This window comes from Hevea brasiliensis, chromosome 2 (assembly GCF_030052815.1).
Source record: "Hevea brasiliensis isolate MT/VB/25A 57/8 chromosome 2, ASM3005281v1, whole genome shotgun sequence".
In the NCBI taxonomy this organism is placed as follows: Eukaryota; Viridiplantae; Streptophyta; class Magnoliopsida; order Malpighiales; family Euphorbiaceae; genus Hevea; species Hevea brasiliensis.
In genome coordinates this window covers 79,890,537-79,905,770 of record NC_079494.1, presented here as the reverse complement: position 1 = coordinate 79,905,770, position 15,234 = coordinate 79,890,537, and the positions used below count along the sequence as shown (strand labels likewise).

At 31.4% G+C, this 15,234-nt stretch overlaps 1 protein-coding gene across 1 annotated transcript; it reads left to right on the top strand.

Annotated features, from left to right (window-relative positions):
• Window positions 1–1,799: 1,799 nt before the first annotated feature.
• Window positions 1,800–14,142, top strand: LOC110652019 (uncharacterized). The gene is made up of 11 exons (XM_021807512.2): window positions 1,800–2,105; window positions 2,240–2,270; window positions 2,378–2,391; window positions 2,486–2,536; window positions 3,574–3,643; window positions 6,655–6,721; window positions 6,834–6,901; window positions 7,765–7,888; window positions 12,319–12,358; window positions 13,636–13,703; window positions 13,888–14,142. Exons 1-11 carry the CDS (start codon window positions 1,881–1,883, stop codon window positions 13,895–13,897), a joined length of 768 nt encoding a protein of 255 aa, XP_021663204.2. The 5' UTR covers window positions 1,800–1,880; the 3' UTR covers window positions 13,898–14,142.
• Window positions 14,143–15,234: the final 1,092 nt, after the last annotated feature.

The following is a 15,234-nucleotide window of genomic DNA, read 5'->3' as shown; positions in this document are numbered from 1 at the left end:
GGCTATCCGATCAGACGTTAGTCATCGGAACAGTGAAATGTACGTACTACCTAAAGTGAGGGCGTTACATGGATTGTAATTTGGATGCACTTATATGTTATTTTAGGTACAATTTAGTGTTTTGGGACCTATAATTACCTTCTATAAGTTGCAGCTTTGATGTTAATATAATATGCAGCATTTGGAAAAAACTTGTGTTTTGGACTATGTCTTAAACTTGTTATTATACTTACTGGTAAAGTGAATGTATATTGATTTTGTAGTGCATACTCTACTTCTGAATATGAAATGATATTGCACTACAATAATTAGGCTAACTAAATGTTAATCTTATGAATGTGTTAAACTTGTAATTGCACTTGCAGGTTTATAAATGTGTTATTGCACTTGCAAGTTATTGAACTAATGCTGCATTGTACATTAAGCATCTACACTTATAATGGACAACAAATGGTTAATTTTGTAGTTTTATAGTAGATCAAAATGTAGTTAAATTTGTAACTTTTTTAAATAGTTAGCACAATCTGCAAAGTCAATACTAATAAAGCATGCACTTTTTTTTTTTTTAGAAAATTTTCACCTCATTAACATTAACTTAATTACATAATCAACCAACATTTATAATCCTTGCCAAAATAAATTCTAATAATTACAAAGTATACAAAATTTACAATCAAGTTGCACATAGTAACTAGGCTAGCAAAACCAATAAAAATCTTTAGCTATAACTGCAGTCAAGTTGAACATAGCAACCAAGATATCAAAAGCAATAATATTGCTGTTGTTACAAACAACATTATTTGACAATATATACTTGCACTCAAGGCTTCTTCTCTCTTCTTTGCAACTTCATTCTCATCAAGCCTTGACAACAAACCAATAATTTCATTTTTCAAATAGCCAGGCACAAGGGTGTCAAACCAGGTGAAATAACCACGTGCCATAAAAGTCTTTATCTCGCAGAAATCATATAAATACACCGTAATCTTTCAATTAAAACATAAAATAAAAAATAAATAATCATAGTTTAACCAATATAAAAAATTACTCATCCCATAATGCTTACAACCAAAGAATCTTCTCTTCGAATTCATGTGTGTCTAAGAAACTTCAATGTCGCTGTTTCTCCACAATGGCACACTGGATACAGGAAGTTAATTTGGCTTGTCTCCATTGTTCCATGAAATATCCAATTTGAAATAACTAGGGTTTTTAACAATCATGCAAAATAAAAGAACGAATCAAAAGATTAACGGGATTAAAGTGTTAAAGGTTTAATATCTCACAAACAATGAAAATGAATCGAAGAAAAAAATTACAAGAAGGAGAAGAAGATTCATCTACATGCCATGCGAAGGAGAGGATCTCCAACCCAGAAAATGTTTTGTCATTTTTATACACGAGTCAATTAGCTGTTATATGTGCTATGTAGACAATAAAATTCCTCTTCAATCGCCTCTCCTCGCGTGAGATAATGCACAGTATTGACTATGCAAAATTTAGAATCACAATATAATTTCATCGATAATTTACTACAACCCCTTCAAAATCTAATAAAACAAGTCATAGAATTAACAATGAATTCACATGACAGAAATTAATACATTAATGAAATTAAAATTTAAAAATTAAATTAAATTATTTTTATAAAAAAAATTAACTTATAATAATTAATATATTTGAGAGACTTTTTTTTTTTTTTTAATTTTTTCCCAAGTATTTGAGATACTAATGTATAATTTATTCGATAATTATTTTAATAAACGGCAAAATTAATTTTATAAAAACCTAGAATCCAAAAGTATATATCACTCTCACTTCATTTTAACACGTATCGTTCTGCTCGCGAACCTGAAAGGGACAGAGAGAAATCTCCAGATATGCTGGCCCTGCAACTAAGCAAGAGACTGTCTCGATCTCTTTCATCTTCTTCTACTACAACTATTACTTTTCATAGAACCCTAACAACACTCACACAATCTTCTTCTCATTCACTATCTTACTTGCTATCCTCGGTCAATCATTACATCACTGGCACCGGCAATGTCGATGCATGTCCGTGGTCCACCATTCAATCTCGCGGCGTCAAAGTTACTGCCATCCATGTGCGTCCTTTTCTTTCTTTCTTTCTTTCTTTTTTTTTTAAAAAAAAAAAATTAGTTTTAATATATTTGAAATTGTGTATTTTTGGAATTTGAGATGTTTTTAGTTCATGACAAATTGAATTTGTACAATGCAGTTAAAACCTGGCAATGTTATTCAGAGAAAAGGTAAGCTTGCCTGATTCATGTGGAACTTTTTTTTTATTATTATTATTTTAATTTTGGTTGTTTCTTTACTATGTCACTGATAAGTTTTGAAAAATTTTGTGTTGCAGGCAAAATTTATGAGGTATTTTTTATTCCTAAATTTTTGCTTTAACTTTTTTTTTTCTTCTAATTATAGATTATAGATTATGTGATCTGATGGAGCTGTGTATTTTTAGGTGGTGGATGCAAGGCATAAGCAGCAGGGAAGAGGAGGAGCAATGATGCAGGTTGAATTTCTGGATTTTTTTTTAAATTTTTATCCAAACTTATAGTTGATGCTGATTTTTTGTTTTGTTATTTTGGTTTAGATGCTGATTTTCTTTTATTGACTAAATAGTACCATCCCTTCGCATATTGATTAAATGAAGGTTTTTGATGTTGGATTTGTGCATTGATGTGGGTGAACTCTCCAAGTTGATTTAAATTTTTATTTTTATTATTGGTGGGGTTTAATTGCACAGAAATGGATGGATTGAATGGAAATTGAGATTATGGTAGAAATGGAAGTGACATCGCTTTGCAATGGCGTAAGCAGGGTTTTGAGAAACAGAAATTGAAATGGTTTCAGAATTGTAATAAATCAATCTGAAATGGACTGAATCAGTCACTAATGCCGTGAAATTTTTAAACAATTAGCAAGCAGGGTTAAACAATGGAATCTGAAATAGTTTCAGATGGGAAACTGTGTAATGGAATTGAACTACATCGGTCTGAAACATCCAATATTTAAGACCTTGCGCAAAATCTAATAGGGCTTAATATACAAGCTGAAGAATCAAGGTCTAATAAGGTTTTGAAGAATCATTTTCTCCCAATGATTTTGTGTTAGCTAGAAAAGGCTGTCTTGTAGAAGTCAATACTAATGCTCTTTTATTGTAGTTGCCTCATTTCAATGAGGGTGAGAGGAAGAGAAAGAAAATTATTTGGCTATATGGTAAAGCGAAGCACAATTTACATGGAAAATCAATACTTGTACTTGGACAAAATATCCATCAAGAAAACTAACTTAAATTTAATAAAATCTGATTATTGAGTGCCTTGCATGCATTCTGTAAATTGAATCAGGTTTTTCCTTTCTTTTGTCTCAAGTCACATTGGCAAGTACAAACTATTAATAACAAATTATTATATTGAATTTCTTTTTGGCTGTATATGAACTGCTTGCATTCAGAGGTATTGCCATTGTTTTCATGGTTGATTTTGCCTTGTTAGAAATGCTTTTTTTTTTTATGTGCAATCATTTTTCATATGCCTTTTGCCTTAGGTGGAGCTTCGCAACATAGACGGTGGAAATAAGGAAAGCTTACGGTTTGGTACAGAGGATGCTGTTGAAAGTATAATAACCCTCATTTTTTTTTACTGGCATTTTCCTTTTTCCCATTTGTCTATATTTGTTATGACTGTGTTGATGGTTTGAGTCAAAATTCAGTTTCTTCTAGAATTTTTAGGTGTTGTGGGTTAAAACGTTAAATGTTCAACACATTAGGGTAGTTTGATAGTATAAATTTACCATCCATAGATACTTCTTAAACGGCTTTATTTTAAATAGAAATTCAAATATATGACCTTGTTGTTTTCTCCTTTCTTTTGGATGCATATGAATACGACATATTGTTGTAGATATCTCATTTGTGGGACAAAGTATGGTTAGATGTTGGAAACAAATTGCAACAGCAATCATTGCTTCTGATACTGATGGGCAATTGATCCTATTAGAGTATGGGACAACTGATGTGTCCCTTGCTGCCTTTTCCATCCTGTTCGGAATGGAATAAAATGGGACATGGGAAAACCCAATTAACTTATAATGACTCTTATAACTTCATATCATGTTAACACTTGTTAATTTGGCAAGGAGGAGCTGTGTTCTAACAAATTTCTGGTTTCTTATTGGATAGTTTGAGACGTAGCATGAAGCTCAAATAGAAATACACTCCATACATATAGTGAAAATAAGGAGAGAATCCTCTATTGAATTTTTATTAATAATAATTTGTCTCTAAATTACATGTAAATAAGGGTATTTATAGTGTTTTTCGACTCCTAAACCTAATAGGAATATAAATCTACTTTCTAAGAAATTTAGATAAACTAAAACACAATAAGAAGATATAAACTAAATAGAAAACTAAATTCTAGATAAAGTAAGAAACAAATGAATCCTAAATAAAATAGAAAACTTCCTAGTTCGTTCTAATTTAATTTCTACAGCAGTTGGAAGTCTTTACAAGATGTCCTAAGTGAAATTTGCTACCTAGAAAAATCAATTTTGCTCAAACTTGCTAAAATTGCCACTTTTCCCCCTTTTCACACCAGTGTGCTTCCATTGTTATTTGACTTACTTCTTCACCCAAAAATGCTCCGCATCATACTCCCCCACTTGAAAAAAAAAAAAAAACTTGTCCTCGAGTTGAAATAACTTGCAATGATCCAAAAATACAGCAATAATAACTCTAGCACTAGTCTCCCCCACTTGGAATAAATTCTCCCTCAAAATTTGAAACAAAAGAGAATGAAAATCTTCATTGGAGATGTACACCATATAACTTTCAAGGATAGAATCAATAAAATTGACATGAACAAAGTGGAATTGAGGATCTTTATGTTTTTCTTTGTATCAATAAGAAAACCTAGACAAATAGAGTCATAAAAGACCATTGGAATTAAAGAGTTAGATAAATCTTCAACTTCTATCAACTTCATTATTTGAGTTTCTTCGATCTCCGCTATTGTATCCATGGATTGCTTTTCCTCAAGTACCACTGAAATTTTCATAATATGATCTTTGTGGTTCCCGAGAATACATTCTTCAAGTTCTTCATCTTCATCCACAACAAAAGGAAATTCAATTAAAGTTTTTGGTTCCAATTCTTCAAATTTAGGCTCATCCATGTCAAGTTGCATTATTGAATTTTGAAGCTTCTTTTGTTATTCATTTCCTTGTTTCACAACAAAGAAATGCTTTGGTTGGACCTCCTCTTGGCAAAATTTTTGTTGGAATAAAATTTGCTCATAATCTAGAGGCAAAAAATCTAGTTCTAACAAATACTTCATTATAAACCATGTACGGACTGACCCCTTTCCCTTCTCGCTTACTTTTAGAAGGTAGCCATTCCTACCAAGTAGAAGCACCACCTTTCAATCGATAAGCCACCAATTGAACTTGTTTTTCAGGTGCTATATCTACATGGTTATAGAACCTATTCACATTCGCAATCCAATCTAAAAGTTCTTCTATATTGAGATCTCCATAGAAATTTGGAGTATCAAGATAACCCACGCTTCTTCTTCTTTTATCACCATCATACCATTGATGCCTATTAAACTTGATTGTTTTATAGTCATCTTCCTCTTCTGAATCATTATAGTAGACATATTGCCTACATGCAGAAATTGGTCAATAAATAGGGACATCACGAGCTGTACCATCTCTTGATCTTCTTTTGTCGACCCAATTTTTGTTTGTTTGAGTTCGCAAAGCACTAAGATGATCTACAATTTCTTCGTGGCGTCTCTCGATATGCTCGAATTTGAGATCCATTCATCGCTTCGGACGTCGCTCAAATCGTTGCAACGTTTTGTCCCTATGGTAAAGGACTCTAGTTCCTTGATCACTGTTACAAGAACAACTGTAATCGCTGCCTCTATCAAGGTATCTCGATTGGGGCGATTTTCTCCCTTTGATACCACCTGATGCAGCGAAGCTATAGATAAATCACTCAAACACGCACACATGAGAAAGAGTGAAAATAAGGAGAGAAATCTCTGCTGAATTTTTATTAATAATAATCTGTCCCCAAATTACATGTAAATAAGGGTATTTATAGTGTTTATAGACTCTTAAATCTAATAGGAATATAAATCTACTTTCTAGGAAATTTAGATAAACTAAAACACAATGAGAAGATATAAACTAAATTCTAGATAAAGTAGGAAACAAATGAATCCTAAATAAAATAGGAAACTTCTTAATTTATTCTAATTTAGTTTTCACAGCAAGATGGCCTAAGTGAAATTTGCTCCCCAGAAAAATCAACTTTGCTCAAACTTGCTAAAATTGCTACTTTTCCCGCTTTTCACACTAGTATGCTTCCATTGTTACTTGACTTCTTCACCCAAAAATGCTCTGCATCAGTTTGAGCCTAGCTTCTTGTCCTTTTGGACCATTGTAAATGACATATTACTTTTCAACATGGATTAGGCAAATATTTGGGGTCCATCCAACTCATTTAGGATGCATTCAACTGATATTGAATGTAATCGTAATGTTTGAATAATTTCTATTCCCATCTTAAGCACTGATGCTTATTTTCAAAGTTATATTGATCGCATATAATTTCTGCAGAGGTATTTGTTGAGGAGAAGTACTTTACGTGTTTATATGTAGAACATGGAACAGCATATCTAATGGAGTGAGTTATATTACCTATCTCTTAGAACGGACACTTCTGAAATATTTATTATTATGGTCGAACACCTATTATAAATTTACTGAATGTCGCATCTGTTTATAATGCTTATCAGCCCTGAAAAATTTGAGCAACTTGAAGTGCCAACAGAGTTGTTTGGTGAGGCTGCTGCATATCTGAAAGGTAGGTCAGATTCAAGAATGGGTGTGTTATTATTTTATTTTAGATCCTTGTTATATTCGTGTCATTTTTATATCTGTTGCAATGCTTCTGTGATTTTATAGTGCTTGTTTCAATGGTTTATGGGAGAGTTTGTGCTTGTATTTTCTTTTTGTGGATTAAAAAAATTTTATTAAGGAGGGAAATGTGAAGTATATAGGGTTTCCCTCCTAAAAAGATGTAAACTAAGGGGATGAGCAAAACATCTATTAACATGAAAGGCTTTTCTGTTCTGTTAAATGATTGCTAAAGAAACCCCTCTTCTTATATCTCTTAACATAGAGCTTCACAGTGATGCCAAAACGGTTAGCTTACCTTAAAATAATTGTAATAGTATAAAAAAAAAAATCTTCAAAAGTTCATATATTTCACTTTAGCCAAAAACACCAAACAGCTACAAACATAGCTGATATTTAAACAACATATTTCTCTCTCCCTTCTTCTTGAATCCTTATTTAATTTAACAGCTTACCTCCCTAAGTCTCTTCAGGTATTAAGATATAACCTTTTTCCTTTGCGCTCACAAAGCCTAGACCTTGAGGAAATCATTCTAATGTAATTGGCTTGAGGGAAGGTCTATGAAGACAGACTGCAAACATGAAAGGCCAAAATGGACTTGCATGAAAAGATCCCTAACTATGCAATAATGTTTAGAACAGAGATTTTTTGGTGCCACTGATTTTCATTTCTGTTTTGTAATTGTGCACAAAATGTTGCTTCTGCTGCAAACAATTTCCATTTTTTCATTTATTTCATCACATTAAGCATCATATAGGGTCATCATTGACATGTATCTTAAAGACACAGTATAATTTCATGGCCAACAGAGGAAATGAAGGTTACATTGCAGTTATATGATGAAAGACCTTTGTCTGGGTCAATTCCAAAACATGTTACTTGCACCATAAAGGAGACACCACCTCATGTGAAGGGGCTTTCAGCTACACCTCGGTACATCTCATTATTTTCTATATGTTTATTTTTGTGTTTATGTGCTTTATTCTTCTAGTTGTCTGTTATTTCTTTTTCCCATATTTTTGTTGTCTCTCTTACTTTTGCATGCTTATGGGTTGGAATGTTGGTTGCTAACTCGTCATATTTTTGAATGTTGTCTTGTTCTTGTTATAAGTTAAAACTTCTGATCATTATAGCAAGGTAACTGTGTGTGGTAACTTACTGTTTGGAGATTTCTGTTGTTGACAGGAAAAGCATGTAATATTTTGTATAACTATGATGTTCTTTTTCCAAAATTGATTGGTCATCATGCTATTGCAGTTATTAACGAAGCATATTAAATCTTTTGTTGTTTGTTATTTATGAGAAGTTGTAATATTTAAAATATCATATTAAATATTTTAAATATTAAATATTATTTAATTATTTACAATCTAAATGCATTAAATTCTTCACTGGGAAAGGTAATATAACTATAGACCACAGGTGAGTTACTCATGCCAGGAAATATATTTCATAGGGAATGCTGAGTTGTATTCTTCATAGTGAATGCTAAGGAGATGTGCCTGGTAAGGAATGCTGGGAGATATTTATATCTATGTTGGAAACAATTATTTAGGGTAGATAGCTTGAATGACAATGTGTTCCAGTACGTCAAAATATTAACCATGAATTTCATTATCATAAAAATATATTATAAGGTAAAACTAATATTAAATTCTGAATCTATACTAACACAGGCATGATTCTCAACTTGCATGTACGTGTTCACAACAATACTATTGGTCTATCAATAATAAATTTCAAATTATTTTCCACAATTAATATTTGTTTCTTATCATTACATATTTTGAGTTTATTGAGCAATGGAAAAACCAATAAAACTTCTTCTAGGATTTCAATTACTATAAGTAATAGTTGTCGCTCAATTCTTCTATTGACATGTGATTTCCTGTAGTTTTTTTTTTGGCTATTCGATTGATAAGGTGTAAATGTTATCACTATCAACAATAATGACATTCATAGTTATTAAAGAGGCATGCCTTAGGCTCTAGGCTCATCAAGCTCCAACCTTAATGTCTCTTCAAGAGGAAGGCAAGTGATGTTCACTAGACACTCCCCTTATGCACCTAGGTGTGCTCCTTTTTCTAGGCACAAGGCTTTGGAAAGGCACAGCTTCTCTATTTCCGCCTTTGGCGAGCACGTCTATTAGCAAAAAAACACTACCACTTGACTTGAAATTTGCCAATTTACCGGAATCCAATATTAACACACTAGGAAGTTTTTGAAATTAATATTTCTAATGATAACTAGTCGCTAAAATCTCATCAAACCACCACATCCAGGATTGCAAACGTCTCATATTTTCATTTTCAACACTCATATCTTGTTTTCAATATTCTCATATTATCTTTCTCATTTTAAATGCTTTTTGGACTCCTTTGTTTCTAGTTTATCTGAAATTGTCTTTTTCTAAATACCATTGACAATGCTATGTGGGTCATTTATTTCAATATTTTTTAGATATTGCTTCTTTTTTTTTTTTTTTTTTCAAAAAAGGCACTAACATGCTATTTAGGTAATTTATTTATTGATTATTTGCCATCTATTTCTAAAGAAAAGAAGTATTAACATGTTATTTAGGTTCTCTATTCTAGGTTATCAAAATTTGTTTTTTCTCATTTTTTCTTACAACACTAAGAGTGCTATTTGGATTTGTTTATGGATATAAAAATCTAGTTTGTTTTTGAATGTCCAAAATTTGAGTTTATTTTATTTTCTAACAAGTTCTAAAAAAATAATATTAATGGTAAAGTCTATATTTATTTTATACTTTTTTATGCTTATTAATGCTTTGTAGGTTGGTAATTTTGATAAGTTTGGTTAAATAGAGCTATATCTATTATTGTTATTATTAAAATTTTTTTTGAGCCTCACCTCATTTAGGAGCAAGCATGTGCCTAGGCGCAGGACTCCTTTGCGTCTTAGTGTGCTTTGTGCCTTTAATAACTATGATGACATTATGTGCATATTCATGCACTTTGTGGTTTTTCTCAGGTGTAATGACAAAAAAGTCAAACGACTTATACGTTTATTTCAATTATTATATAACCTTTTAATTTTATCATATTGACACCTACATGAACTAAAGGATTGACAACAAAAATAGCACCCAACTGGTTACCTTCAAATGTGACATGGAGGATTGGTTTTGAAAAGTGTACGCATTGCACATGGCTTTATAATTTGTGTCATCTAACCTTCATCTTCTCTCTTGCCGCTTAACCTTCCTCAATACACCCTTCTCTCTTGCCTTTGTGGTTTCATCATGGACAAGCTTAAAATACTTCTATAACTTTTCTCAAGCCTCTTTCTCCTTCTCAACTCAGATACTTGTGATTTCCTCCATTTTTTTTTTTCAATAAGTAATGTATAGGTACTATAGGAACAAAAGAAGGCAGCAGCTCAAGCAATCATTACAACTTTGTAGATTTGGTCAACACCAATGGAGAGAATAGGCTAACAACATGCAAATGAATCTGGCTATTCAGACATCAAACTATTATCACAACGATAAAAATGAATGCTGGTTCTTGGATTTAATGGCACTTAAGAATCTTTCCTTAAGAAGTTTGAATTTTCCTTGGCACAATTACTAAGCCACTTTTTATTTTATTATGCATCTTTACCTCTATTAGCTTTATCAGCGTTGTCATGCTGCTGAGATTCCTCCACTCCATCCTCTCTGGTTTCGAACTGGAATCGGTTCGGTCAAAACTGGACCAAAACCGGTCAAAACTGGAACCAGCTTAGAACCGGACCGAAACTGTCCTTCTACAGTTTGCTTCAGGTTCATATTTTTTATAAACCGTGAACTGGCGGTTCCGAACCGGATTGAAGCAATGGTTCCGATTCGGACCAAATTGGCAATTTAAATATAAAAGAATTTAATAAATACCTCACTCCACTCATAATTCATTTATATATATATATATCATTAATTCTCTAAACTCTCTTTAATTCTTAATACTCTTTCAATTTCTCTCAAATTTTCTAAATAATTATTTTCTACACTTTTTAATTCTCAATACTCTTACAATTTCCCTACTTTATTATTTTATATGCTCACCAAAATTTTTAATGCTATCTTAATTATTCTGTTATTATTGTATATCTTTAATAAAATTTTCAATACCCTCTATTTTAATTTTTTTTTCTTTTATATTTTTTTAATTATCAATTATCATATAATTTTTTAAAAAAGGACAAGTAATGTAACTGAAAATTTTGATTCCTCTAAATCTTAAGGGAATACATAGGCAAAATTAAGTTCATGCACCTTTTTCTAATTTAAAAAAAAAATTAATTTCATCTCTAGTTTTTTAATAAGTTCAAGTCTTTGCTTATTAAATTTTTCTTAAAAGTAAGTTATTTTTATTCTTTTTTTTTCTTATTCTATTTTGATTGAAAGATTTCTAAGAAAAATTAAAATATTTTTACAAATATAACTTAAATTCTAAATTAATAAAATTTTTCACTAATTTTTTCATCTAAATCGCTCTTAAATCACCCCTAAAGCGCTCTCAAACTGTCCTTCAAACCGTCATGAACTCATTTTTTGAACTGTCCTTCAAACTGTTTCAAACCAAGGCTCGAATCGAAACCGGCGGTGCAGGAATCGTCTTCCAAACTGTCCCATGAAAGTTTGGTTCAGGTTCATGATTTCATTGAACCTGAACCGGCGGTTCAGGAATTGTAACTGGCGGTTCTTGAACCGTGACCACTTCTACTCTGGGTTGTCGAGGTGAGATTGTCCCTCAAAGTTCTCTAGTTCAGTAGCAGACGCCATGATCTCTCTTTCTAGCTCTAACACATTCTCTCTCTAGAAAAGTGAATCATATATGAAGATAAATAAAAATGCAGGGATGACTCAATGGGCCTACTCAATTCTCCCTAGACACAATGGATAGGATTATAAATCATTGTATGCCATCCAAAATGAAGTCCACTTGTTTATTTTTGTTAAGGAACAAATCTCTGTTTCTAACCCTCTCATGGTGAGAGGAGGGAAGGAAGAGTTTTCAAAACTTCTCCTCCCAGTCATATTTAAAGCCAACTGGTTGCATGTCATTATTGTTTTCAATCCTTTAGTTTACGTTTCAATTTGATAAAATTAAAATGTCATGCCATAATTGAAAAAAGCATGTTTTTTTTTTTTTGGTCATTAGGTTTCTTTCTAATGAGTGCTTATGATTATGCATCTGTATATTTAATTTCATTGTGTCAATGTCTGAATTTTTTTTTTTAACGAAATTTCTTGCAATATGTTCAATATACTCATTTGAAGCGTTTCAACCACTCAATCATTTGCATGTTTTTGGCTTTTAGCTCTAGTACTGCATTATTGATATTTTCCTTCAATGCAGGTATAAAAAGGCCCTGCTGGACAACAATGTCACTATTCTAGTAAGTTAAAATCTGTCATTTCATCTACTGCTTTCTGGTTGCTGCTATCATGCAGTCAAAACTGTTATGGCCACAGCCTCTTAAAATTTTCAGATAGTAGGCTTGTTTTATCCAATCTACCCATGAGTTTTCATTGGATGCTTGAAAGTTGAAACTTTGAGATTAAAATTTCACCCAAAATGAGTAAACTACCGTTTCTAACTTTTATATGAGTTTTCAGATATTAGGCTTGTTTCTCGTTTCTGTGTTTTTGCTCTCATGACGTAATTTTTCTCCCTAAAAAAGAAAAAAATCACTTTGTGGTTGAAATTGAAGCAACTCATCTAAGAAATTTTGGTAATAGCAAAAGGCTAAATGACCAAAAAATTCAAAACTTTGTGTGCTTTATTAGTTTTAGCCAAACTTTTTGATTTGATCCTCAAACTTTCACATTGATTTCAGTCTTAACAATTACCTTAATCTGATGGTCAATTGCCTATTCCTATATTAATTTGAATTGTCTTAGGCTCTAAATCCAAGATAAAATAGAGAAAGATGTGAATAAGAACTATAAGTCGGAAGAAAGGAAAAAATTTGAAAATTAAGATAACAATATTAAATTTTATTTAATTATTAATTTTTTTTAATCAATGTGAAGTCTTTTAATGCAAATATTAAAAATTAATGAATAAATTAATAAAATTAAAAGAATTGGCTAAAACAGATAATTGAGCAAAAAGATTTTGATTATTTTTTTCAATTGATAAACTCAATTATTTTCAATTGAATTTATTGCTAAAAACGAAATCAATTTAAAAGTTTGAGGATCAAATTGGTTGTTTTGGCTAAAACTGGCGCAAAGGTTTACATTTTTATTGTTGTTTGGCCATAGCAAAAAGATTGTGTAAATTTGCTTTTCCATTGGTGTACTGTGTGAATTTATGCATTTTTTAGGCTTTTTTTGTGCTTTCTTTCTTTTTATGTGTGTGCAATTTGGCCATAACTTTTTTTTTCTTCGAGAAACTATAAAATAATTATATATAAGGAGCAAATGTAAATCAGCGGTATTTGAACAAGGAGATATGAGGGATGAAAAATGCTCCATGTAGGTTATAAATTTTGGCAACTATTGGGACAAGCAGAGGACATGCTTAAAATGTTTTAGGATATGTACTGTTAAATTTTTTTTTTTTTTGGGGCACCCCTAAGTTTCAAGTAGCACCACCTTTCTTGTTTGAAACAATATGAATTTTCTTATATCCCTTGTTATATCCTTGCATGTCTTCTGAAATACCCAGGTACCTCCTTTTTTAGAGGTTGGTGAAGAAATAGTTGTCAATACTATTGATAACTCCTATATGAGAAGGTAAATTTGGTGCATTATTTATTTATTATTATTATTTTTACAAGTTACTTCTGTTTATTGCATAATTTTTTCTGAATTTTTTTTTGCCAACTACACTACATCTTTCAGATGTTACCAGGAAAAAGGAAATTGTTTTATGCATCATTATTTTATCTTGCTAATCAGAATAACTTCTTCGTCTCAGGGCCAACTAATAATGGGAACATGCTGCCTCGTTCGTGGAGGGAGGTATGTATTGCAAAATATATTTATTGATGGAAGCTAGAAGATAGGGCTAGGTTTAGGAAACAATGAAAAAAATTGAATTGTTCTTTGATGCCAAAATAATATCCACGTGTATAGACCTGGATGCTAATTCTGAGTTGTCCTTGGCCTTGTGTGGATATTAATTTGTTACACTATTATATTGATGAGAAATGGAGAATAAAGAGTATATTAATCTTCAGGGAAATGGAGACGAAAATTGCGCTCCATTTTCCTCCTCTGTGTTTTTAATATTATTGTTAAGGGAGAATAAGAATTGAAGTTGTTTTCTTTGTGCTATAAATTAACGAAAATTGCATGTGCGTTCTAGCCGTAGTCTTGAGTATTTATACTGCTAGGTTGGGTGTACGTGAAACCTTTCAAACCGGCAAAACTGGCAAAACTGTATTATTTCGATTTTATGGTTTTTGTTTGAGTTATAATAATTATGGGTTTGAAATTATATAAAATGATACATTTTGAGTTGATTTTGGTTTTGAAATATATCAAACCAATGCAATTCAAACTGATCTTTATTAAAGACAATGAAAAAGGATCATGAATACCCTCATTGCAAGTATTTTACATGATGTATGAAGAAATTTGTAAAGATTTATCATCAAGAAATCTAATTTGAAATTTAATGCATTAAATTATATTTTTTTAATTAATAAATGACAATAGTTTTAATTATTTAATTTAATATGTACATGAATAAGAGTTAAGTTATAAAAATCTTAAAAAATGTTGCATGAATCTAAAGAATTAAAAAAATACAACTCAAATTATCAAATCGGTCTCAACTTGAACCTAACTTGTTTTATTGTAAAATCGGACGATACTGGTTTTTGTAATTTGTTTTATTGGTTTTAGTTCTAACACTTTCTAAACTGACTTGATGAGTTGAATTTGGATAAATATGTTGAATCCAATCATACTAACCAAATCGACTTCATCGGTTTAATTTGGATAAATACGTTTAACCTAACGATACCAACCAAATCGACTCGTGTAAACCTAGGAACAAAGGAATTTATTTTGCCTGTGGGTCTCTTTCTCTACAGCTCCTTTTGTGCCCCTTCTAGTGTAAACAGTTCGGTCAAATTTTTATTTTTATGTGCCTTTTTCCTTGAATATGCAATTATTAGAAAATTGATACTTCCTAAAAAGTTATTAGTTAGCGGAAGTGTCTGTTTTGTTGTTTTGGTCAACACTTTTTCAAAAAGAACGTTTTTGGAAAAGCATAAAATGGTATTATGAAGTTTCGTGTTTGGACATTTTGAGATTT